Below are 26,067 nucleotides of genomic sequence, written 5' to 3' on the forward strand. Positions count from 1 at the left end.
TGAGACCACTGACGTGCCAGTGAACCCAGAGGAAGAAACCTTTTCTCTGTTCTCCCCACCCCATACCACAGGGACACCGAATTATGAGAAACTGGGTGATTCAGAAAGATGTGGTCTATGCGCAGGAAGGCCCCCCCTTGAGGTTGGCCTCATAATATTTTTCTCTTTTATTTCTTTATTTCCCATCCAGTATAAAATTTTGATTTTAAGACCAAGTTTTTGTTTCGGGCCTTCAAACACTTTGCAGCCTGCACCAAGCCTTTTTCAACTTGTCATCCTCCCTGGACTCAACCTCCCTGGACCATTGAGTCCTATGATCTAGTGTTGGTAGTTTTTCCTTCAATGTCAAAGGCTCCTAGAGGCTTCAAGTGGTGACTTGGTGCAAAGGACTATTTCAGATACAGACCCACATAATTGGTGTGTCCAGTGCTTAGGTTCTGAACACCAGGACATTTCCTGCCTGCTCTGCTCTAAATTGTAGAAGAGGTCGCTTAAAGCCAGATAGTTGCAGTACAAAAAACTTTTCGGGTCAACTTCATCTGTATCAAGGATGGCAGGAGTCTCCAGTGCTGATGCTCAATATTCAGCAACTCCGGCATTGACACCAACACTGATACCATCGACAACTTATTCCATATCTTCTTTATTGGTGTTTTCTGCCATAGGGGAAGCTCATAAGAAAGATTAAGCATAAACGCCTTTCTCCCTCAAAGCATGCTTCAGTATCATCTCAAGCATTGTCACCATCGATACATTCCAAGCATCGGCACATCAATGACAGTTGGTGTCTCCTCTGAGGTGTGCCAACACCTTAACACCCAATGCAACTACCATCTGATGTACCCTTGCCAACATCGGTACTGGCACCATTTCTGCAGGAACAGATTCACATGCTGTTGCAGAAATAACTAGTTGGACTACTGCTGATTTCTGCTTCCATACACCTAGCCTCAACTCAATCCATGCAACACCCAAGATCTCCATTGAGGCATTGAGCTCAGATACCATGATATCAAGGATCTGCATTGAGGCCAGCATCGTCATCAAAAGACCACAGTTCATCATCCCATTCTCGACACTCCTCTTCACGTTCACATCACTGATTGCCTCAGCGTTTACCTCGATGCTCATTATGTCAAATCTCCTTGACATCAATCTCATTCTGCAAGGCCTGATGTCGGGGACTATGACTCTAACTTGTCTATATGGTCCTCTACTGACTATCCAGAGCAGAGACTCGGCAGTTTCGACCGATGAAATTTATAGAGCAGCTACATGATCTATCCTTCATACCTTTACCAGGTTCTGTAGAATAGACATAGCAACCAGGAAAGACAGCACTTTTGGGTCCTCCATTTTGAAGGCAGGCTCAGTGGGCTTGTTCGGTACATCCCTAGCATTGAGGACTACTAGACACATTGCACTAGAAAGAAATATTAGGTTCATACCTCGATAATCTTCTTTCTTCTAGATGTGTCTTGTTTCAAGTTTATTGTGCACTTGATATACTGTCTATCAGGGTTATCTAAACGGTTTATAGTGATAGTCCTGAAGCCCCATCCTGTAAGTAGGCTTCACTTGCCTTCTGTCTTGGGCTCAGTCTGGCTTTGGAGACTTCTCTGCCTCTCCTATAAGCTGAAAAAAAACCCTCACATAATATGCAAGAATGTAAAGTCTGGTCTAACTCTGCTTGATAACAGGACATGAGAGTAGCTTCATACTCTTTATAATATTAGTGCACAGCACTGCTTGTGTCTGATAATGCTATAGAAATAATAAATAGTAGTAGGTAGTAGTGCAGGTTGCACATAGTTTTGGTATTTGTTTTGATCAGTTACTTGAATGTTAGATTGTTCATTGATATGTTTGTTATAGAGCAGACCAGAATTGCAGTGTTGGTGATTTTTCCATTTCCCACCTTCCTGTTGTCTGTCATTACAGTGCTCCTTGATTGCTTTTGTACAAACTGAGAGGGCAGAAGCAGCTGCCTGGGAAGGAGGTGGAGTTTAAAGATGATTGACAGCCATATAAGGTGGAGATTGGGTGGGGGTTTGGGTTAGGGAGGGATGGGTAGATAATGACATGTTTCTCATTAAGAATTTTTAATGTATGTTTACACATGTTTAGTGTTGTATTTTCTGTAAGATGTTAAAACTTAATAAAGATTGAACTAAAAAAAAAGATGATTGACAGCATTCTTCAAGCAACTTGTAGGTTCAGATGCATAATCCTATGGTTCAGGACTACTAGACACATCTACAGGAAAGAAGATTATTGAGGTAAGAACCTAATCTTTCTATAGCTGACCAAAAATGTTAAACATAAATTAAACTAAAATACCAAAGAAGCCACACCTTGTATGTAGTACAAGACCAAAGAAATAGAAAAAGCCATTTCCTCCTATATTGTTCAAAACATAAAGATCACATGTGGCAGGGATAGTATTAGGGAAGTGCAACTAGGTGAACTGCCTTTTGGCCAGAGAGAGCTCTAAGCCTGCTCGAAGGTGAAGAAAACATGTCCTGGTAGTTGGTTTTGTGGTCCCAAGCTATTTTTAATAACAGCTCTGGCAGGATACACATTTCAAATCTGATATATTCTAATCACAAAACATAAACTAAAAGGTTTTTTTTTTTTCCTACCTTTTGTTGTCTGGTCATTTTATTTTTCAAATCATGATGGTCTCAGGCTCTGGTTTCTGTTTCCTTCTGTGTTGTTGTTGTTGATGTTAGGTGCCATCGACTAGTGTTCGAGCCCTAGCGAATTGATGAATTGCGGATCTATAAAGAAATTGGTTTTGTGCTAGTCCGGAAAGTGTCATCCTCATGGTTGTTTTCATTGTGTCCAGCCATCTTATTGCAGGTTGCCCTCTTTGCCTGGTTCTTTCGATCTTCCCAAACACAATGTCCTTCTCCAGTGAGCTCTCTCTTCTGATGGTGTGACTAAAAGAAGACAGTCGTAACTTCATCATTTGGGCTTTGAGTGACATAGCCGGTTTGATCTCTTCCAGAATCGATTTGTTAGTTCTTCTGGCATTCCACGGCATGCCTAAAATCCTTCTCCTGCACCAAAGCTCAAATGAGTCAATCTTCTTTCTGTCTTGTTTCTGTAGTGTCCAGTTTTGCATCCGTAACTGACCACTGTGAAAATGAGTGCGTTGACAAGTCTGATCTTCGTTTGGAGTGTTACCTCCTTGCCTTTGAATACTTTGTTGAGAGCTTTCATTGAAGAGTGACCAAGTGCTATTCTGTGGAGTATTTCCTCCCTGCTAGTTACTTCTTTGTTTACAAAAGAGCCCAGGAGATTGAAATCTTTTATAACTTCAATTCTATCGCCTTCAAGCTCAAAATCTTCATCATTTTCTGTGTTCATAAGAATATAAGAATTGCTGCTGCTAGGTCAGACCAGCGGTCCATCGTGCCCAGCAGTCCGCTCACGCGGCGGCCCTTAGGTCAAAGACCAGTGCCCCAACTGACACTAGCTTTACCTGCGTACGTTCTGGTTCAGCAGGAACTTATTTAACTTTATTTTGAATCCCTGGAGGGTGCTTTCCCCTATAACAGCCTCCGGAAGAGCGTTCCAGCTTTCCACCACTCTCTAGATGAAGAAGAACTTCCTTACGTTTGTACAGAATCTATCCCCTTTTAACTTTAGAGAGTGCCCTCTCGTTCTCTCTACTTTGGAGAGGGTGAATAACCTGTCTCTATCTACTAAGTCTATTCCCTTCATTATCTTGAATGTTTCGATCATGATCCCCCTCTTTTTAAGGGAGAAGAGGCTCAGTTTCTCTAATCTCTTACTGTACGGCAACTCCTCCAGCCCCTTAACCATTTTAGTTGCTCTTCTCTGGACCCTTTCAAGTTGTACCGTGTCCTCCTTCATCTACGGCGACCAGTATTCCAGGTGAGGGAGTACCATGGCCCGGTACAGCGGCATGATAACCTTCTCTGATCTGCTTTTGATCACCTTCTTAATCATTCCTAACATTCTGTTCGCCCTTTTCGCAGCTGCTGGGCATTGCGCGGACGGCTTCATCGACTTGTTGACCAGTACTCCCAAGTCTCCTTCCTGGGGGGTTTCTCTGAGTACCACACCAGACATCCTGTATTCGTGTATAAGATTTTTATTACCGACATGCATCACCTTACATTTATCCACGTTAAACCTCATTTGCCATGTTGCGGCCCATTTCTCAAGCATGTTTATGTCACGTTGCAGGTCTTCGCAATCCTTCCACGTCTTCACCACTCTGAATAACTTCGTATTGTCCGCAAATGTAATCACTTCGCTCGTTGTACCAATTTCCAGGTCGTTTATAAATATGTTGAAGAGCATGGGTCCAAGCACCAAACCCTGCGGCACTCCACTCGTGATGTTTTACAGTCCGAGTATTGTCCATTTACCCCCACTCTCTGTTTCCTATCTTCCAACCAGTTTTTAATCCACATGAGTATTTCACCCTCAATTCCATGGTTCACAATTTTTTGAAGTAGTTGTTCATGCGGGACCTTGTTGAACGCCTTCTGAAAATCCAGATATACAATGTCGACCGGCTTGCCCTTCTCTATCTGCCTGTTTACTCCCTCGAAGAAGTGCAGCAAGTTCGTCAAGCAAGATCTTCCCTTGCTGAAGCCGTGCTGGCTGGTCCTCATGAGATTGTGTCCATCAAGGTGATCAATGATGCGGTCCTTTATCAGCGCCTGTACCATCTTTCCCGGTACCGAGGTCAGACTCACTGGTCTGTAGTTTCCAGGATCTCTCCTTGAACCTTTTTTGAAGATCGGTGTGACATTCGCCACTTTCCAGTCTTCTGGAATCATTCCTGATTTGATCGACAGATTGGCTATTAGTTGAAGCAGATCAGCTATAGCCCCTTTCAGTTCCTTGATTACTCTTGGATGGATGCCATCCAGTCCCGGGGATTTATCGTTTTTATGCCTATCAATCTGCCTGCATACCTCTTCTAGGCTGACCGTCAATCCTGTCACTTTCCCGTCCTCGTTTCCTGTGTATAGCCTGTCGGCTTCCGGTATGTTTTGTATATCCTCTTCGGTAAATACAGATGCAAAAAATGTGTTTAGTTTGTCAGTGATGGCTTTGTCCTCCTTTAGTACTCCCTTAATTCCATGGTTATCCAACGGCCCCACTGCTTCCTTCACAGTTCGTTTCCCCTTAATATATCGAAAGAGCGGCTTGAAGTTTTTCGCCTCCTTGGCTATTTTTTCCTCATTGTCTCTTTTGGCCATTCTTACCACCTTGTGGCACCTGCTTTGATGTTGTTTGTGCTTTTTCCAGTTTTCGTCCGTTTTTGACCTTTTTCATTCCTTAAACGAAGTCTTCTTGTCTCTGATCACTTCCTTCACCGCTACAGGGAGTCATGCCGGTTCCTTGTTCTTTTTCCTCTTGGATCCCTTAGTGATACGCGGTATATATAGATTTTGTGCCTCAGTGATCGTGTCCTTGAAAAGGGACCATGCTTGCTGTAGCGTTTTTACAATGCTAATCCTTAATCTTCTTCCCCACCATGAGTCTCATCCCTTCGTAATTCCCTTTTCGGAAGTTCAGTGCCATGGTCGATGTTCTGGATCGATGTTTTGCCCCCATGTCCAGGTCAAAGCGGATCATATTGTGATCATTGCTTCCCAGCATCCCTTCTACTTCTACACCTTGCGACGGTCCTCGTATTCCATTTAGAATTAAGTCCAGAATTGCATTTCCTCTCGTATTTTCCTTGACAAGTTGTTCCAGGAAGCAATCACCTATAGCATCCAGGAACTTGGTCTCCTTACTGCAGCCAGAAGTGCCTAGTTTCCAGTCTATGCCTGGATAATTGATGTCACCCATGATAACTGCGTTGCCTCCCTTGCAGTTGCGTTTAATCACATCCATCATCTCTCCATCAATTTCTTCGGACTGCCCTGGGGGGTCAGTAGTAAATGCTGATCTTCATTTCCATTCCTTTTGTCCCTGGAATTTTGGCCCATAGAGACTCTACCTTATTTTTCGTTTCCGGCGTGTTCTCTCTGGTAGACTCAATTTCTTCTTTGATGTATAGGGCAATACCCCCACCTTTTTCACCTACTCTGTCTCTGCGGTATAGCTTGTATCCCGGTAGCAAAGTGTCCCAAGCATTTTCCTCGTTCCACCATGTTTCCGTGATGCCGATAATGCCAAGGTTATCTTTTTGTGCCATAGCTTTCAATTCCCCCATCTTGTTTCTTAGGCTTCTTGCATTTGTGTATATACACTTGAGTTTGCTGCCTGTTACTTTCTTGCAAATTCTTCCCTCATGTGTCCTTTTTGATCCATCAGGATCTCTATTTTGCCTATGATCCGGTGAGTCTTCCCTGCTGTCTTCCTGCACGGTATCCTCTGAGTATACCGGTTCCCGAACCATCGGCTCCTGGTCGACTGTCAGCTTTCCTCTTCTTCTTAGTTTAAAAACTTCTCAATTTCTCTCTTGATGTTGCTTGCAAGTAGCCTCGTTCCATCTCCGCTGAGGTGGAGTCCATCCTTCCTGAATAGCTTACTCTTCCCCCAGAATGTTGTCCAGTTGCGCACGAAGTGGAATTCTTCCTCACACCAGTGCCTCATTTATGCGTTGACTACTTGCAGCTCCATCTGCCTCTTCTCATTGGCCCTAGGTACTGGCAGGATCTCCGAGAACGTTACCCTCTGCGTTCTGGTCTTCACCTTCCCTCCTAGGATCCGGAACTGGTCCTTCAGTCCTTCCCTGCTGTAGTTCCTGTTGCTCACGTTGTTTGTCCCCACATGGATTACCACTGCCGTATCTTCCTCTTCCACTCTGTCGATGATCCTGTCAATGCAGCTCACTATGTCTTCTTCCTTGGCTCCTGGTAGGCAGGTCACCAGCCGATCTTGTCTTCCTCTTGCTATGTGGCTATCAACTTGTCTGATAATGGAGTCCCCCACGACAATCACTGTTCTCTCTATCTTCTCTTGCCTCTCTAGCCACATGTCCGTGTCCCTGGTGTATGACCATCTCTCCAGCCATAGATCCGTGTCCTCTGTGCACTTTCATCTTCCCCCTTCCTGGCGTTGGCTTGCACTGGACTTGTCTTCGTATGGGTTCCCTCTGCTGTTTCCAGATCTCGCTGTGTCACCCATTTCTTCCTTGTGGTTGTCCTCCAGGTGGTCCTCACTCCCTGTAGGTGTATCTTGGCAGTTCCACTGTCACTGGTGATTTTCTACGACCTCTCTGAATGCCTGATCGATGAACTTCTCTTAACTCCCGGACTTCTTCATCAGTGGTTCCTCTGTCTTGACATTCTCTGCCTCTCTGTCCTCCTTCTCCACTGCTCGAAGTGCTTCCAGTTCCAGTATTCTTCCTTCCAGGAGTCTGACTTGTTTCTTCAAGCTCTCCAGTTCCTCGCATCGAGTGCATACATAAGATCGCCTCCCAGAGGGGAGGTAGTCATACATAATGGCAGACGGTGCAGAAAACTGGGGAGCTCAACTTCCTGCTTCTGTCTGCTGCTTCCATTGTTGTCCACTTGCCGGTCTGTTGTCTGCTGTGGCTGTCCTCTTGCTCTTCTTCAGTGACTTGGCCCTTCTTAAGGCCCTTCGCAAAGGCGCTCACGCTAAGGTGAGCGCCTTTAACGCTTGTCTTTGACGCGTGCCGAACGGCTGAGCGCTGTTGGCTCCTCCCCTTTTAAGGTAGATGATGTTGGGAGGTGGACAGAGCTAACTTTCGCTGCTGCCCCTAGTTCTCTCTCTGCTCTCTGCTTCCTTCTGCTTTTTCTCCCCCTCTTCTCTCTCTAGTTTGCCTGCTTTCTTCCCCTCTAAACTCCTCCTTCCTCCTGCTCTGGTTGCACTTTATTCTTCTGACTGTGCATCCAATATTTCTTCCCTTCTGTCAGCCTGCTGTATGCTTCCAGACCTCATTCCTTCCACCAATTTTTTCTTCCTCTCTCCCTGCCCCCTCCCCTTTTTTCTTTCTGTCTTTTTTCTTTCTTTCTGTCTCTTTCTCCATGCCCCCTTTCTTTCTGTCTTCCTGTCCTCCTGTCTCTCCTTTCTTTCTGTCTCCCTGCCCCTCTTTCATTCTGTCTGTCTTTCTCTCTCCATGCCCCCTTTCTTTCTGTCTTCCTGTCCCCCCTTTCTTTCTTTCTTTTTCCCTTCTTTCTTTCTGTCTCCCTGCTCCCCCTTCTTTCTGTCTCCCTGCCTGCTCCCAAGCCACTGCCGCCGCATAGGGGAACAGGCATCCAAACCACCGCCATCCCAAGCTCTCCCAAATTTTTCTGGGGCATTCTTCCCTTCGCCGTCTCATACAGTGGTTGCATATGTGCCCGGATACTGAGGAGGGAGTTAAGTGTGAGTGCTGGCCAGTGCTCAGGGTGGAAGAGAAGGCAAATAGTGCTGACAGACGGTGCAGTACAGAGGAGGGAAACTGGTCTTTTTGTCTTGCTCGCAGGGCAGGAAGGGGACGTAGTAAAGAGCCCATTGGACTGGAGCGAGAAGCGGTTTGTGCCTGCTTTTCCACAAGAGGAGATCGGCTTCCTTGGTCGGTTGCTGGTCTGCTTGTGAAAGGCAGGAAGAGCAAATACACAGACCTTTTTTTTTTTGAGGGGGGGACGTCATTTTTCCTCCCCTGAAGCTTCGGGCCGACCAGATTTCCTCTTCCCGACGTTATTTCTGAAGTCGGAGAAGAAGTTCTGGGCAAGCCAGGCAGTGATTGGCTGGCCTGGAACTTCCTCTCTGACGTCAGAATTCACGTCGGATGTGGGAAGTTGGTCGGCTTTGCGCTTCTGAGTCGGGAAGCATGTAGAACATGAAGGCAACGTGATCGACTCACAATTTTTTGTACTTTTTATTGAATTAACGGGAATTTGTAATTTTGATTATAACCACAGAAAGGCAGTATATAAAATCCTCTCCACTTTTCATTTCTGGATGGTAGATTTTGCTTGCTTCTTATAGCAAATAGCACATTTATTTATAACAAAAAGTTTTTATATCACTTGTAATGACGACTTCCTTTTAAGCCCCAATAAGCCGACGGTAATTCCAGTGGATCGTTTTTGGAACACCTTTGATCCAGTCTCAGAAACTTATGTTTCAAAATTATGTGAAAAGTTAAAAAAATGCAGTTGTAAATTGGACCCATTTCCTTATTATCTTTTCGAGGATATTCCTTTACAAGCTATTATATGGCTGACTTCACTGTTAAATCATTTTCTTGAAAATGGTTACTTTTCGTTGAGTATGGGGAATATAACTTTGACACCGTTACTGAAAAGCGCTAATCTGGACCCTACAGTTCCCTCTCATTATCATTCGATTGCAAATATACCCCTTTTGACAAAAATGATGGAGTCAATTATTTCTAGCCAACTTTACAATTACTTGGAGAAATTTTCTATTTTGTTACCATTTCAACATGGGTTTAGACCAGGGGTGTCCAACCTGCGGCCCAGTGAAGTATTTTGTGTGGCCCTGGTCGATGGCGATGCAGTGTTTTCCTTTGCTGCCCATGGGTGTTTACCGTTTTGCCGGCTCCCTCCTCTGTCTTGCTGCAGCGTTTGCGCATTTGTGCGGCCCCAGAAACATTTTTTCGGACAATGCGGCCCAGGGAAGCCAAAAGGTTGGACACCCCTGGCTTAGACCAAACTTTAGTACGGAGACTCTCTTATTATTGTTAATTTCAAAGATTCAAAATTTACAGATTCAAAATAAATGTGCGGTATTGTTGCAATTTGATCTGTTGGCTGCGTTTGATGTCATTCATCACGACATCCTGAATCGAATGTTATCAGATGTTGGTTTAAACCAAGCTGTACTGAATTGGTTTAGTAAATTCCTCTCATTGCGATCTTATGAGGTATATTTGGAGGGTGAGACTTCCTCCTCTTGGAAATCCAGCTGTGGGGTGCCATAGTGCTCTCCGCTGTCGCCAATCTTGTTTAATGTATATATGACTTCTCTGAAAATTTTTTGCCTTTCATTATCAGAGACTATATATATATACCTATGCAGACAATATTTTCATTTTATTAGAAGTTGATCCTGGTCCCTAGGATAGACTGCTGCATTTCTAAACTTCAACTGTGGGCTTTGTCTATTCAAATGAAACTGAACGCTGCCAAAACAAAATTGCTTTGGATTGGGCCAAGATTAGAAAACCTCCCTTCCTCTGTTACATTGAAAACAGGTATCTCACTACATATAGATTTTTCATCTAGAGTCCTGGGTGTCATCGTGGACTCATCACTTACATTTCATGAACAGATAAATTCCTTGACAAAAAAGTGTTTTTTTTTAGTCTGCGCATGTTGAGGAAGGGCAGATCACTATTCCATCAAGAACATTTCTCAGTGTTGGTACAGTTCACTGTGCTTTCTCAGCTAGATTATTGTAACTCAGTTTATCTGGGCATTAAGCAGGACAGTCTAAAACAACTTCAGTTAATACAGAATACTGCAGCTAAGCTCATTTTTGGGAAACAAAAGTATGATCATGTTTCCCCTTTGTTGATAAAGCTTCACTGGCTCCCAGTTTGCTTTAGGATCCAATTTAAATGCACATGCATAATCTTCAAGCTTCTCTATGGAATATTTGATCCTTTTGTCCCCTTATGTTGGAATACCCTTAGACTTTGCCATTTGAGAAACACACAAAGATATAAGTTAGCCTTCCCTTCCTTTAAGGGAATTAAATCTGCTGGGAAGCTCAGTCGATCTTTTGTTTTCAAGTTTGTAGAGATCTGGAATGAACTTCCCAACTCCATTAGGCTTTTAGGCCAACTGCAATTATTTTATAAATTCCTGAAAACTTTGTTGTTCTCGCAATTTTTAAATGGTTTAACTATAGTCTTAACAAAATGATAATATCATAATTATTTTTCTGATGCTTTCATTATGTACTTTAGTTGTTAATTAGTTATTCCTTCTCTTATGTTTTCTGCTCTGTACTCTAGTCTTAATTATATGTGAACTGAGTCGAGCTCCACTGGGAGATGACCCAGATTAGATTAGATTACTAAACTGGTCTCTCAATTCCTTAATCAATCTCCATTAATACAGAACTCAAAACAAAGAAATAAATGAACGTACAATGGTTTCTTTTTTTTTTTTTTTTTGCTTTTATATAATTATGGCTTCTGTACATCCTCAACCAGTGTAATTCCCTACCTTAGGGACTAGGAGTGGTATTTCAGCTGCTTGCTGGGGATTATGTATTTTTAGAGATAAGCTTTAATGGAACAATGCTTTCTCAAGCCGTGTGGTACATGGAGAGAGAGAGAGAGAAAAAAAAAGAACAATTGAGAATAACACAGAATAATAATAGAGATAAGCTTTAATGGAACAATGCTTTCTCAAGCCGTGTGATTGACTAAACATGGAGAGAGAGAAAGAACAATAGAGAATAACACAGAATAACTAAGGTGACCATACGTCCCGTTTTGAACGGGACTGTCTCGTTTTGGGATCCCCTGTCCTGTTGTCCCCACACACAGCTTCGGGACGCCAAAAAAGTCCCGTTTTCAGGGACAGCGTCCCGAAGCTGTTCGCGGGGACAACGGGACAGGTAATCGCTTCCTGTCCCTCCCTGCCACACAAAAGAAAAAAAAAAGCCTCCCTCAGGGCTGGATTAAAGGGTCCTAGCAGTCCGGCCATTTCTCCCCCTAACTAGCCCATCTCCCTCACCTTCGCGTCTGACTCCATCGCTGGAATTGCCGGCAGCAGCACTCCTCACTCTCCCCGCGCAGCTGACCCTCCTACCGCGAGACGCCTGATATACCTCCCTCAATAGCAGCGTTGGCAGCGCTCTAAACAGGCTGCTTTGCAGCCTTCTCCTGCCGGGGCCTTCCCTGTGTCGCGTTGCTGATTACATCATCATTGATGCGGCAGAGGGAATCGGTGGCGGGAGAAGGCTGCAAAGCAGCCTGTTTAGAGCTCTGTCGACGCTGCTGTTGAGGGAGATATGTCAGTCGTTTCACGGTCGGAGGGTCGGCTGTGTGGGGAGAGTGGGGAGTGCTGCCGCCAGCAAATCCATCCAGTACTCTGTACGACTGCAGGCAGGATCTTTGAAGACACATTTAAATGGCTTCCAAAGCAATCTCTGATGGACAGACTGAGGTTTCCAAACTCTCTCTTGCCGGCACTAGACCCAAAGGTGTAGCCTGTGATGAATTACCTCCCATAGAAACTTCTGCACTCAGCCTACTCACTCCTACTGGGAATAACACACAAGGCAATGCCCTAGAGCAGGGGTGCCCACACTTTATGGGCTTGCGAGCTACTTTTATAATGACTAAGTCAAAATGATCTACCAACAATAAAATTTTTAAAAAAACACAAAGCACACTGAAAGGCAGAGAAAATGTTAATTATTCATATTCCGGGTTTTTTCAAAGAGGTCACGGCAGATGACTCTATGCAATGTCACCTCAGTAACAAAATACAAAAATAGACAAATATACCCCCTCCCTTTTTACTAAACCACGATAGTAGGTTTTAGCACAGGGAGTTACACTGAATGCCTCGCACTGCTCTCAATGCTCATAGGCTCCCTGTGCTAAAAAAACGTTATTGCGGTTTAGTAAAAGGGAGCCATAGTGCAAAATATAGACAGCAGATATAAATTCTCAAAACAGACACATTTTGATCACTAAATTGAAAATAAAATCATTTTTCCTACCTTTGTTGTTTGGTGATTTCATGAGTCTCTGGTTGCACTTTCTTTTTCTGACTGTGCATTCAATCTTTCTTCCTTTCTTTCAGCCTCCTGTATATTTCCTCTCCTCCAGACTTCATTCTCTCCCCCAACTTTTTCTTTCTGTCTCCCTGTTCCCCCTTCTTTCTGTCTCCTTGTCTGCTCCCTTTCTTTCTTTCTCCGTGCCCTCCCCAAGCCACTCGGTTTGCTGCCACCGCCATTGGGGAACAGCGCCCAAGCCACCGCCGTCCCAAGCATTCCCTGCAGAAGCGTCACGCTGACCAGCATTCCGCTCCCTGATGTCAATTCTGATGTAGGAGAGGAAGTTCCGGGCCAACAAGGCATTTCTCCCCATTCCATCCAGCCTGAGCCCCATCATTCCTTGATCCAGCATTTCCCTACTGAGTCTGTCAGAATTACCATTCCACCTATTTTCCAGCATCACCCTTCTTTGTGTCCATCTCACCTATATCCCTATCTCACCACTTTTTCAGAATCTTCATTTGCTCTGTCTTTGTCTTTACCCCATGTTCACCATTTGCTCTTTCAATGTCTTTATCTCCCCCCCACACACGCTTTTTCAGCATTATCTGTACTTCTATGTCTCTATTTCACCTCCTCTTCATGTCCCCTCTGTATCTCTATCCTTATTCAGTAGGTCCTGCTTACCCTTTCTCTTCTTTGTGTCACTATCTCCATTTTCAGCTTTCCCCCCTTTTCCTTTGTTAATGCACCCTGTAGCCAGAATCTTTCCACCCTCCCTCCACTTCGGCCCAGCACAGTATGAAATATTCCCTTTTGTTTCCCTCCCCTCTCTCTTTCTCTCTCTCTTCTGCTCCCTCACCCACGAGTCCTGCATCTGGCCCTCTCCCTTCTACCTGCACCCGGCAACACCCCCTGCTCCGCGGCTCTCTTCAGCAACTCGTCAGCAGTGGTGATCAAGACAGGCTGCCGACATCGAGGCCTTCCCTCTACGAGTCCCGCCTTTGTGGAAAAAGGAAGTTGAAACAAGCGGGACTCGCAGAGGGTAGGCCCCGATGTTAGAAGCTTGTGTCAATCGCTGCTGCTGAGTTGCCGAAGAGAGCCGCGGAGCAGGGGGTTTGGCCGGAAGCAGGTAGAAGGGAGAGGGAGATAGGAAGGCTGCTGAAAGAGGTAGAGGTTACGGAACATGACACCGACCCGGGCCAGGATGATTTCTTTTTCAGGCTGCTGCTGCCGCCGCCCCCCCCCCCCCCCCCTGAAATGACAAAAAACAGCCTAAAGTAGATGCCCGGCGTCAGCGTCTTTGACTTTGGGGAGAGGAAGACTGATATGCCCGGTAGATCGGGATGGCAACACGAGTCTATCACGGAGCCCGGGATGGGCTCTGCGATCGACTCACGTTGCCTTCCTGAGCTACCGGTCGATCGCGATCGACGTATTGGGCACCCCTGCCCTAGAGGGTTCTGGCAAAGGTTCAATTCTAGGATGTAGGGGAGAACTAGGGCCTGCTTGGCTAAGTGTATTAGTGTGCCTAGGGGCCCTCAAAGAATTAATCCTGCCCTGGCCTCCCTCCAGCGCCCGATTTAACCCCCCCCCTGGTCCACCGCCGCTGCTTACCTTCCTGCTGCTGCTAATCGCGGCCTAGAAGCCTTATTCTCGACGTCAATTCTGATGTCGGAGAGGACATTCCGGGCCAACGTCAGAATTGACATCGGGAATAAGGCTTCTGGGCCGCGAATAGAAGCAGCAGGGAGGTAAGCAGCGGCGGCAGACCGGGGGGTTTATATCAGGCGCTGGAGGGAGGCTTTTTTGTGTGCTGCAGGGAGGGAAGGAGGTAGGCAGGCAAGCAGGCTGGCTTTGGCATGGGAGGTAGGTAGGTAGTCAGGTAAGTAGGCAGGCAGGCTGGCTTTGGGGATGGTGGTAGGACAAAGTCTGGAAGGCAGTGAGGGGGACATGGGAATGAGGCACTGGGGGCACTAAGGACATAAGAAGGAAGGAGGGAGGGAATAGAAAGGGACAATTGGGCTTGAGTGCAGAAAGAAAGAAAGAAATGAAAGGATGCACAGTCAGAAGGAAACGCAACCAGAGACTCATGAAATCACCAGACAGCAAAGGTAGGAAAAATGATTTTATTTTCAATTTAGTGATAAAAATGTGTCAGTTTTGAGAATTTTTACCTGCTGTCTATATTTTGCCCTATATTTGTCTATTTTTCTATAGTTACTGAGGTGACATCGTTGAAAACCCCCCCAAATATAAATAATTAACATTTTCTCTGCGTATAGTGCTTTCTGTTTTTTAAAAAATTTTATGGTTACCATTATGAAATAATAAGATATTGTGTGTACATGAAAAATGAATGGAAGAAATTGGGGGCGGGGCTAGGGTGGGATTGGGGGTGGGATTGGGGTGGGGCTAGGGCAGGATTGGGGGCTGGACTGAATATTAATAGATGTCCCGTTTTGATGAAAAAAATAAATGGTCACGTTAAGAATAACCAGCCCAGTGCACTAGAAAGTCAGTAGTTACTAGAAAGCGTCCCATAATACACAGGGGGAGCTAGAGGACTCATTCTTAAAGGCACAGTTGTAATAACCTGCTAAAGGCAGTGCATATGTGTTAAAAAGTAATATTAAATACAGTTCAACACAAATAGCCTGCTCCCATGAATATGGCAGCATAACATCATACTCTGAGCAAATCACATTTAAAGCATTTTATAGTAATAGCAAATTAATACAGGATTTGAGAAGGGCAGATGTGGTCCCTCTTTGCAGAAGTGGTAACAGAAAAGAAGTAGTAAACTATAGGCCTACTATGCCTTATCTTGGCTGGAAAATAATGGCGACACCTCTGAAGGAAACGATAGTGAACTTCTGGAATCTGAGGCAACATGGTTTTATCAAAGGAAGATGGTGCCAAAGAAATCTGATTTTCTTTTACTGGGTTATCAGAAAACTAAATCGAGGATATATATTTAGATGGAATCTACTTGGATTTCAGCAAAGTTTTTGATACAATTCCTTCTAGGAGACCCATGAATAAATAAAATGAACTGGATTATAAATTGGTTGAATGAAAGATGACAGACCCGCATAATTTGTGTGTTTAGTGCTTAGGTTCTGAACACCAGGATATTTCCTGCCTGCTTTGCTCTAAATTGTAGAAGAGGTCGCTTAAAGCCAGAAAGTTGCACTCCCTTCTGCAGTCATCAAGCAACCACCCCCCTGGCAGCGGGAGGGATACCCACTCCTGCTGCTACCGTTAAGCAACCCTCCCAACACCACTCGGCAGTGGGAGGGATGCCCACTCCCACTGCTGTTGTAGTGCCCCTGACGACCCCCCCTGTGCCTCTGACATCCCCCTGCTCCCCCTTACCTTGTTTATAAAAGCTGGCCAGAGAGATGCCTACTCCTTCTGGCCAGCAGGCCCACCTCCTCAAAATGGTAGGCCTTCCCCTCCCCAGTGCATCCTGGGATGTGCCAGGGATGGGCATAAGGCTCTGATTGGCCCAGGTTGCTTAAGGCCCCTCCTATGGAAGGGGCCTTAGGCATCTGGGCCAATTGGAGCCTTAGGCCACTCCCTGGATGCACCAAAGGAGGGACCTTAAGCAATCAGATAATCAGGGGGGTTGCTTAATGGCAGTGGCGGGGGGAGGGTTTGCTTAATGGTAGCAGTGGGAAGGAGTGGGCATAATTCCTGCTGGTGGGGGGGCTGGAGAAGTTGCTTGACAGTGGCTGTCAAGCCTTACTTTCCTGTTGATGCCTGAGCCAATCAGTGCTCAGGCATTGACCAGAAAGTAAGGCTATGACAGCTCAGACCTGCTGGAAATTTTGCTCACAAATGTAGGACAACGAGTGCTCATTTGAATATTAATGACCTCATTGTAATACATATGCATGGCAGAGTTGGAAACTTCTAGGAAGCTCAGAAAAGACCACGGTAAGCCATTTTGATAATCGCTGCTAAAATACATAAACGCTATACCATCTGGAACCGGTTTAGCAACCACATTAAAGTTTTGAGAATCTTCCCCTCAGTGATGGAATCAAAAGGCATGAGTTAGACAGAAAGGGAGCCTTATTTAGCAAGAGGATGGAACTAGAGTGTAAAAGAACATTTATCTTCAAAGCAAAACATAAATGATTTTCACACTTCTTTCTGTTCTTTTGTGTAACTTGTGTGAAGTGGCAGTTACAACTCTAACCACTTTATTAAGAACATAAGAACTGCTATCTCTGGATCAGACCTTCGGTCCATCAAGTCCGGCGATCCGCACACGCAAAGACCGAGCCAGGCATACACCTGGCATAATTTTAGTCACCCATATCCCTCTATGCCTCTCGTAAGGAGATGTGCATCTAGTTTGCTTTTAAATCCTAGAACGGTGGATTCCGCAATAACCTCCTCTGGGAGGGCATTCCAGGTGTCCACCACTCGTTGCATGAAGCAGAACTTCCTGATAGTTGTCCTGGACTTGTCCCCCCTTAGCTTCAGTCCATGTCCTCTTGTCCATGTCACATTGGACATTGTAAATAATTTTTTTTTCCTGCTCTATTTTGTCGATTCCTTTCAGTATTTTGAAAGTCTCGATCATATCCCCTCGCAGTCTCCTTTTCTCAAGGGAGAACAATTCCAGTTTCTTAAGTCGTTCCTCGTATTCCAAGTTCTCCATACCTTTTATTAGCTTTGTTGCTCATCTCTGCACCCTCTCCAGCAGTTTTATATCCTTCTTTAGGTTGGGAGACCAATGTTGGACACAGTATTACAAGTGTGGTCTGACCATTCTCTATAAAGCGGCATTATAACTTTCTCCGATCTACATATGATTCCTTTCTTTATCATGCCTAACATTCTATTTGCTTTCTTTGCTGCTGCTGTGCATTGTGCTGACGGTTTCAGGATCCTATCTATCAGTACACCCAGGTCCTTTTCTTGTTCGCTCTTACCCAGAGTTGCACCTGACATTCTATACTCGTGTTCCTTGTTCTTTCTGCCTAAATGCATTACTTTGCACTTTTCCACATTAAACTTCATCTGCCATTTCTCCGCCCATTTCTCTAACTAACACAAGTCACTCTGGAGTTCCTCGCTATCTGATTGCCCAGCATAGCTTAGTGTCGTCTGCAAACTTGATGATCTCACTGGATGTTCCTTCTAGGTCATTGATGAAAATATTAAATAAGATGGGCCCAAGTACCGAGCCCTGGGGCACACCGCTAGTCACTTTCTCCCAGTCTGAAAACTTTCCATTTATGCCCACTCTCTGCTTTCTGTTCTCCAGCCATTTTGCCTATCCATCTTAGTATATCTCCCTCTATTCCATGGCTTTGTAGTTTCCTGAGAAGTCTTTCATGTGGAACCTTGTTGAACGCTTTCTGGAAGTCCAAGTATATTATGTCCACCGGTTCTCCACTATCAATTTGTTTGTTCACAGTCTCAAAAAATTGAAGTAAATTCATCAAATATGATTTCCCTTTCCTGAAGCCATGTTGACTGGCTCTCATCAGGTCGTGTGTATCCAAGTGCCGGACTATGCTATCTTTAATCAGTGCTTCAACCATCTTTCCAGGGACAGACATAAGATTCACAGGTCTGTAGTTGCCCGGTTCTCCTCTTGATCTTTTTTTGAAAATTGGTGTGACATTCGCTATCTTCCAATCGTCCGGTATCTGTCCAGTTCTAATTGACAAGTTGGCAAATTTTTGCAAAAGCTCTCCGATTTCAACCTTCAGTTCTTTTAAGACTCTCGGTTGAATTCCATCAGGTCCAGGGGATTTGTCACTTTTAAGATTGTCGATCTGGTAGTATATCTGGTCCAAGACCACTTCTACTGTGGTGAGGCTGTCCTCTATTACTCCTTTGAATACTTTCACTGCTTCTGGTATTGTTGCAGTGTCCTCCTTCGTAAAGACAGACGCAAAGAAGGAATTTAGTCTGTCTGCAATTTGTTTGTCTTCCTTGATTTACCCTTTTCTTCCCTGGCCATCCAGCAGTCCCACCGCCTCTTTTGCAGGTTTTTTTCCTTTTACGTATCTAAAGAAGGGCTTGAAATTTTTGGCCTCTTGTGCTATTTTCTTCTCATAGTCCTTTTTGGCATCCCTCACCGTCTTGTGACATTTCTTCTGATCATCTTTGTGTTTGTTCCAAGCTTCGGTTGTTTTCGTGCGTTTCCATTTTTTAAAGGAGTCCTTTTCTTTTATGGGTGGACTAGATAAGTTATGCTGGTTTTAATCTGCTCCTATGTTGCCCTGTGTTTCTGCAGGGTTCTTTGACTAAGATGTGGTCCTTACAAAGGATTTTCCCCTGCGCTATGGTTATTTTTATCACAGCCCAAAAATGGCTGATTTTCTATTTTTGCTTTTAATGTCCCTGCGCTAATGTCACCCTTTGCATGTGGCCATTAAATAAATGCGGTAATGTGCCAACTGTTTAGCACAGAAATGCTCCTCTCTGCCCTTTGTGGAAAGATGAAAAATGTATTTTAGTGCAGTTTATGTGTGCAAATTAGTAACTTACCACATGATGCCTAAGTGCATCCTGCAGTAAACCTTTTTTAAGCCATGGTAAGCATTCGGTAGTACTTATCATAACTTAGTAAAAGCAAATTGGCTAGAAACAGGTAACTAGTGCTATCAACCTGTTCCTAAAATTCCATTTTTCAAAATAGGAGTAACAATGTACTCAGTTGTGGCAATGAGATACCCTGTGCCAAAGAGCATTACCCAGGTCTCCTATCTAATCTAGCAGCTCATCTAAGCCTCCTGATAAAGCTATGCAGGAAATAGATCCAGTAAGCAAGTGGCAACATGACTTAAGTAGCTGCTGCACTGTACTTGCTGATATCAAATCAAAAAACGCCAAACCTTGAGTCTCATTTTCTAAGGACTCCTTCTGAACTCTTCAAGCATTTTTATCGATTGTAGAGGCTACTTGTACAGTACCATTCCTACCCCACTGTATATACTTATGTATAAGTTAAGAAATTTTGACTTGAACATCCCATCAGTAAACCAGGGTCATCTAATGGGTTAGTCCCATCAGTGCCATAGCACTTCTACAGTAAATCGACTTATAAAGTATATACGATACTAATGTTATCTACCTGTCTCCTCCCAAGGGTTCCGCATTTAAATCTACTGTTCATCAGTGATCCACAGTGTGAATATTATATGCATTTGCAGAAACCATTACATTTTAAAAGCAATTGAAAGTATTACTGTACCCTAACCGAACAATATTCCTCATGGTTTCTGATTCTTGGTTTGTTTTTAGACTATACACATTGGATGGAAAGCTTGTATTGGGACCATCACATTTAGAACATAAACAATATTATGTTGCTGTGGGAATAGAAAGATTTATACAACTGCCATATTACATCTGTGTATATAAAAATAATACACGCTATCCATATGGGTAAGTGATTACTTAAAAATGATCTCCTTTCGTTATGGATTATTGTGCTCCTAATCAGAATATTTATTCTATGAAGCTGTTTTACAACACACATTATTTCATGGCTTGCCGTTTGCTGTGAAACACTAATCCTTTTCAAGGGAACATGAAACTGTTGTGGCAGGCTGTGAGGAAATGGATTTCATGTGTGTGTATCAGCCGCTTAGATCTTTAAGGTTGGAGGGGATGTTACGGTTAGTCAGTGAAGAGCTGGTAAGCTTACACTATGCGAAAATAAGATCCTCAATAATCTCGGTGGCTGAAGTGCTATTGTGGAATAATTTGACAGGACCACTTAAGCTACTTTCAGATATTCAGAAATATAAGAAGGTGTTGAAGACAACTTTATTTGTAAAGGCTTTTTCTTGAAAAACTTAATTATTTATTTTGGAGAACTTTTAGATGATTGTAATTTATTTGTTGTTGTATTCTTTTTTTGATGATTATGTTTGTATTTTTGTGAACCGCTTAGGTTTAAGTGGGTAATAATTTTTTAAAATAAATAAATAACACTTATACAAAACAAGGGTAGTTTTAAAAAGACATTAGAAACATAGAAACATAGAAAATGACAGCAGATAAGGGCCGCTGCCCATCTAGTCTGCCCACCCCAATGACCCTCCCCTATCTAACTCTGCGTAGAGATCCCACTGACGATCCCATTTCTTCTTAAAATCAGGCACGCTGCTTGCTTCGATCACCTGAAGTGAAAGTTTATTCCAGCGATCAACTACTCTTTCGGTGAAAAAGTATTTCCTGGTGTCGCCGTGCAATTTACCGCCCCTGATTCTCCATGGATGTCCTCTTGTCGCCATCGGACCCTTGAAAAAGAAGATATCCTCTTCTACCTCGATACGGCCCGTGAGGTATTTGAACGTCTCGATCATGTCTCCCCTCTCTCTGCGTTCCTCGAGTGAGTATAGGCGTAATTTATCTAGCCATTCCTCGTATGGGAGATCCTTGAGTCCCGAGACCATCCGGGTGGCCATCCGCTGGACTCAAGTCTCAGTACATCCTTGCAGTAATGAGGCCTCCAGAATTGTACGCAGTACTCCAGATGGGGCCTCACCATGGATCTATACAACGGCTGACGAAACTCCTACGTATACATCCCATGATCTGCCTAGCCTTAGATGAAGCCCGCTCCACTTGATTGGCAGTCTTCATGTCTTCACTGATGATTACCCCTAAATCCCGTTCTGCAACAGTCCTTGCTAGGATCTCGCCATTTAGGGTGTAAGTCTTGCATGGATTTTGATTGCCAAGGTGCATAACTTTGCATTTTTTGGCATTGAAATTCAGTTGCCAGGTCCTAGACCATTACTCCAATAGGAGTAGGTCGTGTATCATATTGTCCATTGTGCTCTTACCTATTATATTACATAGTTTGGCGTCATCGGCGAATAAAGTTATTTTACCCCGAAGCCCCTCAGCCAAGTCCCTTATAAAGATATTGAAAAGGATCGGGCCCAAGACCGAGCCCTGCGGCACTCCGCTGATCACTGCAGTCGTTACGGAGGGGGTGCCGTTCACCACCACCCTCTGAAGTCTACCACCAAGCCAGTCTCCAACCCATTTTGTCAAAGTGTCACCTAATCCTATAGAACTCATTTTGCACAACAATCTGCGGTGTGGGACGCTATCAAATGCTTTGCTGAAGTCCAAGTATACAATGTCCAAGGACTCTCCAACATCGAGCTTCCCCGTCACCCAGTCAAAGAAGCTGATCAAGTTGGATTGGCAGGATTTCCCCTTGGTAAATCCATGTTGACGGGGATCCCGTAGATTCTCCACGTCCAGGATCTTATCTAATTGGTATTTGATTAAAGTTTCCATTAGTTTGCTCACTATTAATGTGAGACTCACTGGTCTGTAGTTCTCAGCCTCCGTCCTGCAACCTTTTTTGTGGAGTGGAATGACGTTAGCCGTTTTCCAGTCCAATGGGACTCTACCTGTGCTAAGGGAGAGATTGAAGAGCGCGGTTAGTGGTTCCGCCAGGACGTCCCTTAACTCCCTGAGCACCCTGGGGTGTAGGTTGTCTGGCCCCATTGCTTTGTTGACCTTGAGTTTTGATGGGTCTACCGAGCCATCCTTTTTCTGTAGCTGAGGGCCGGAACCCGGCGCTTCGCGGGTGAAGACTGAACTGAAGTATTTGTTTAACAATTCAGCTTTTTCTGAGTCAGCTTCTACATAGTTCCCATCTGGTTTCCTAAGGCGTACTATACCGCTTGTGTTTCAGTTTCTGTCGCTAATATACCTGAAGAAGGATTTATCGCCCTTCTTGATGTTCTTTGCTAAAGTTTCCTCCATTCGGAATTTGGCCTCTCTAACTGCTGTTTTGACAGCTCTTGTCTTAGTCAAATAGACTTCTCTAGAGTCCTGAGATCCTGTATGTTTGTAAGAAATGAACGCTTTTTTCTTTTCTTTTATGAGGTTCGAGATCTCCGCAGAGAACCATTGTGGCTTAGTGTTCCTGCGCCGTTTATTCACTGATTTTATATAGCGGTTGGTTGCCTCCTGAATGGTAGCTTTCAGAGTTGACCACAGTTCTTCTACGTTATCTGTTCCTGCTCGGTTTTGTATCGCTTGATGGATGAAATCCCCCATACCCTCAAAGTTGACGTTCTTGAAGCTAAGGACCTTGGTCAATGTGCTAGTTTTGGCGAAACCCTTCCTGAGATTGAACCATACCATGTTGTGGTCACTGGAGGCCAACTTGTCGCCCACTGAGACCCCAGTGACACTTTCACCATTGGTAAGCAATAGATCTAGTATTGCCTGTTCTCTCGTTGGCTCTGATACCAGTTGCCTCAGTTTAGCTCCCTTCATAGAGTTCAATAGTCTCCTGCTGCTGCTGGATGCAGAGGAAAGTGTGTTCCAATCTACATCAGGCATATTGAAGTCTCCTAATAACACTGTATCCCCACGTAAGGTGATATTCTCTATGTCACCAATTAATTCCGTATCCAGGTCATCCTGTTGCCTTGGGAGTCTGTATATTATGCCAAGATACAGGCATTTGTCATTCCCCATGGCCAAATTTACCCAAAGGGATTCCCCTGTGTACCTGATATCTGTGATTCTGGTGACTTTAATATCATCCTTAGTGTATATTGCTACACCTCCTCCCATTCTGCCCTCCCTGTCTTGGCGAAGTAGGTTGTATCCTGGTATGACCATGTCCCATCCGTGGGAGTCTGTGAGCCAGGTCTCAGATATCGCCACCACATCCAGGTCAGCATTCCTCATTTCAGTCTCTAGTTCCAGGATCTTGTTGCCCAAACTGTGGGCGTTGACGTACATAGCCCTCCATGCAGTATGTTTGCCATGCCTCCCTGTGACTGTTCCTGCTTGAGCTACATGGACCATTTCAGTACTAATTGTAGTTTGTGTACTTTCCCTAGACCCAGAATTACAATGTGAACCTACCCCATACTTAGAAATGTGTGTATTCGGTCCAGTCCCAGACCCAGAATTGTGGTGTTTGCCTACCTCGGTCTCAGAAAAGTATTGGCAACATAGCTCGTCAGATAGGTTATTTGTGCTTGTGCCCTCCCCCAACATACCTAGTTTAAAGCCTTGTGAAGTAGGCGGGCCAGTCGGTGTCCAAGGACGTTCTTCCCTCTTCTAGTCAGGTGTAGCCCGTCTGGTCCCTGTAGTCCTAGTAGTGTCTCTCCATGTTGCAGGAACCCGAAGTTCATCTCCTTGCACCAATCTCTCAACCAGTTGTTAGCCCTCTGAATGCGATCCTCCCTGGCTCTGCCCTTGCCCCTTACAGGGAGGATCGAGGAAAAGACCACCTGTGCATCCATCCTCCTCAGCTTCTCACCCAGGGCTCTGAAGTCTGCCGGTATGCTATCCTGGGTGCTCCTGGCAATGTCGTTTGTTCCGACGTGGATGAGAATCAAGGGGAAGTGGTCCTGAGGCTTGATGAGTCTGTCCAGGCAAGCGGTTATATCACGGATCCTGGATCTGACGGATCCTTATTCTGACTGGTATGAAAGTATGCGGTTTGACATGATGGCACATACTTTGCTGATAGGTATATACTAAACTAAACCTTAAGTTTATATACCACATCCTCTCCACGGAAGTGGAGCTCGGCAAGGTTTACAAGAACTTAAAATATAAGAAGAGAAAGGAAAAGGTTTACATGAGCTTATATATAGAATGGAAGAGTAAGGGGGAAAATAGAATTACATGTTAGAGAAGAGCCAAGTTTTCAATTGCTTGCGGAATAGTTGGAGAGAACCCAGGTTCTGCAACAGGATAGTAAGGTCATTCCAGAGACCTGTGATTTTGAAGCACATACAAGGGTAAAGTGTGAGCAGAACCTGTATATATGTATGTTGATTATAAAATATGCATGTCTAAAAACAATAAAACTTTGTACATGTGCTCAACGCTTAATATGTAATTGTGAACAGCACAGCTACATATTTACAAACAGTGCAATTCCCATCTTCATGCAGGATATAATCTTCAGAAGCCTCAGTGGTGACTTGTTTCACACAAGCCATTCTGGCTGTGATTCACCTAACTCTTCTTAGGCTTCAAATATTGTTTAGTAAATACTCATGGAACACACATTTTTAAAAACATCTTTCACAATAATCCATATCCCAAAAAATTCTTAACTTGAAAAAGTGTGTCTCTAAAGACTTGGGCCAGATAGCCTGACATGGGCCATGTTTCACTCATGCTTTGTCAAAGGCTGGTCCCAACATTCTGAATGACGCCCTAAACCTCTTATCTCATCATATAGGCAAGGACATTTACTCCTGCAATGGAGGCGTGATTTCTGCCACTTACACTAATATTTTATAAATACACAAGTTCTTATGTCCATTTATAAAATAGCACCTAGGTAGGCACCTATTTATCTTATTAAAGTTAGCACCCTCAATACTTTCATATTTGGTATCAGGAATTTATTCTGTCAAATTATAATCAACTAGTCTTATAGCCCGTTACATTAACGGGTGCTAGAATATATGTGTGTGTGTCTGTCTTTATTTTTTTCTCTCTCTCTCCTTAGCCACTTTATTTCTTTCTATCTTTCTTTTTCCTTGGCTGTCCATCACCACCCCTTGCCTGCTCCCCCTGTCCATTGTCCCTTCTCCTTTTACCTCCCCTGTGTCCACCACCACCCCTTCACTGCTCTCCTTATGCAGCAGCAGCCCTTCTCCCTTTGTTTTACCTCCCCCCTGTCCAGCAGCACCTCTTTCTTTCTCCCCCTGTCCAACATTAGGCCTCTGTTCCTTTTTCTTCACCCCCCTGTCCATCAGCACCTCTTTCCTTCTCCCCCTGTCCAGCAGTAGGCGTCCCTTCCTTTTTCTCCCCCCCCTTCTCCTTCTTATCCCTATAATAACTTACCTTGCTCTGCCCCTGATCAGAGGTTCCCGACAGCCGCCCAGTGGCACCCATTGGAAAAGTTCCCTCTGCTGCATCCCGCACCCCTCCTGACGCGACTCCCGCTGTCTTTCTTTCTGTCTGTCTCTGTCCCTTGCCTCCTTTGTCTGTCTGTCTTTCTGTGTATCTCCCTGCCCCTGTGTCTTTTTTCTTTTCTTTCTGTCTCCCTTCCTCCCTCTGTCTGTCCGAAGCAGCATTCTCTCCCCCTCCATTTCCCTCCCCCCACACCAGTTCCCTGTGCACCTGCCCCTGTGTCTTTCTTCTTTTCTTTCTGTCTCCCTTCCTCCCTCTGTCTGTCTGTCCAAAGCAGCATTCCCTCCCCTCCATTTCCCTCCCCCCACACGAGTTCCCTGTGCAGCAGCGTTTCCTCTACCCACCTTTCCCTTCCCAAGGTCCCGACTACAAACACGGTTCTGAGTCCTTTGCTGCCCCCCCCTTCCCTTCCCGCGGGCCCGACTACACATGGCGATTCAAGCAGCGTGTGCAGCAGTCTTCACATGCTGCTTCGGGTCCTTCTGCTGCCCTGATTTACTCTGGCACGTC

General features: G+C 44.6%; 1 protein-coding gene across 1 annotated transcript in view; it reads left to right on the forward strand.

The window, feature by feature from the left end:
* Positions 1-26,067, forward strand: part of DCDC2C (doublecortin domain containing 2C) — a 157,275-nt gene that overhangs the window by 68,565 nt on the left and 62,643 nt on the right. Inside the window, exon 5 of the mRNA XM_033939486.1 lies at positions 19,930-20,073. Within this exon, the coding sequence (XP_033795377.1) occupies positions 19,930-20,073 (144 nt within the window). The remainder of the gene's footprint in view (positions 1-19,929; positions 20,074-26,067) is intronic.

This window comes from Geotrypetes seraphini, chromosome 3 (genome assembly GCF_902459505.1).
Source record: "Geotrypetes seraphini chromosome 3, aGeoSer1.1, whole genome shotgun sequence".
NCBI classification, from domain to species: domain Eukaryota; kingdom Metazoa; phylum Chordata; class Amphibia; order Gymnophiona; family Dermophiidae; genus Geotrypetes; species Geotrypetes seraphini.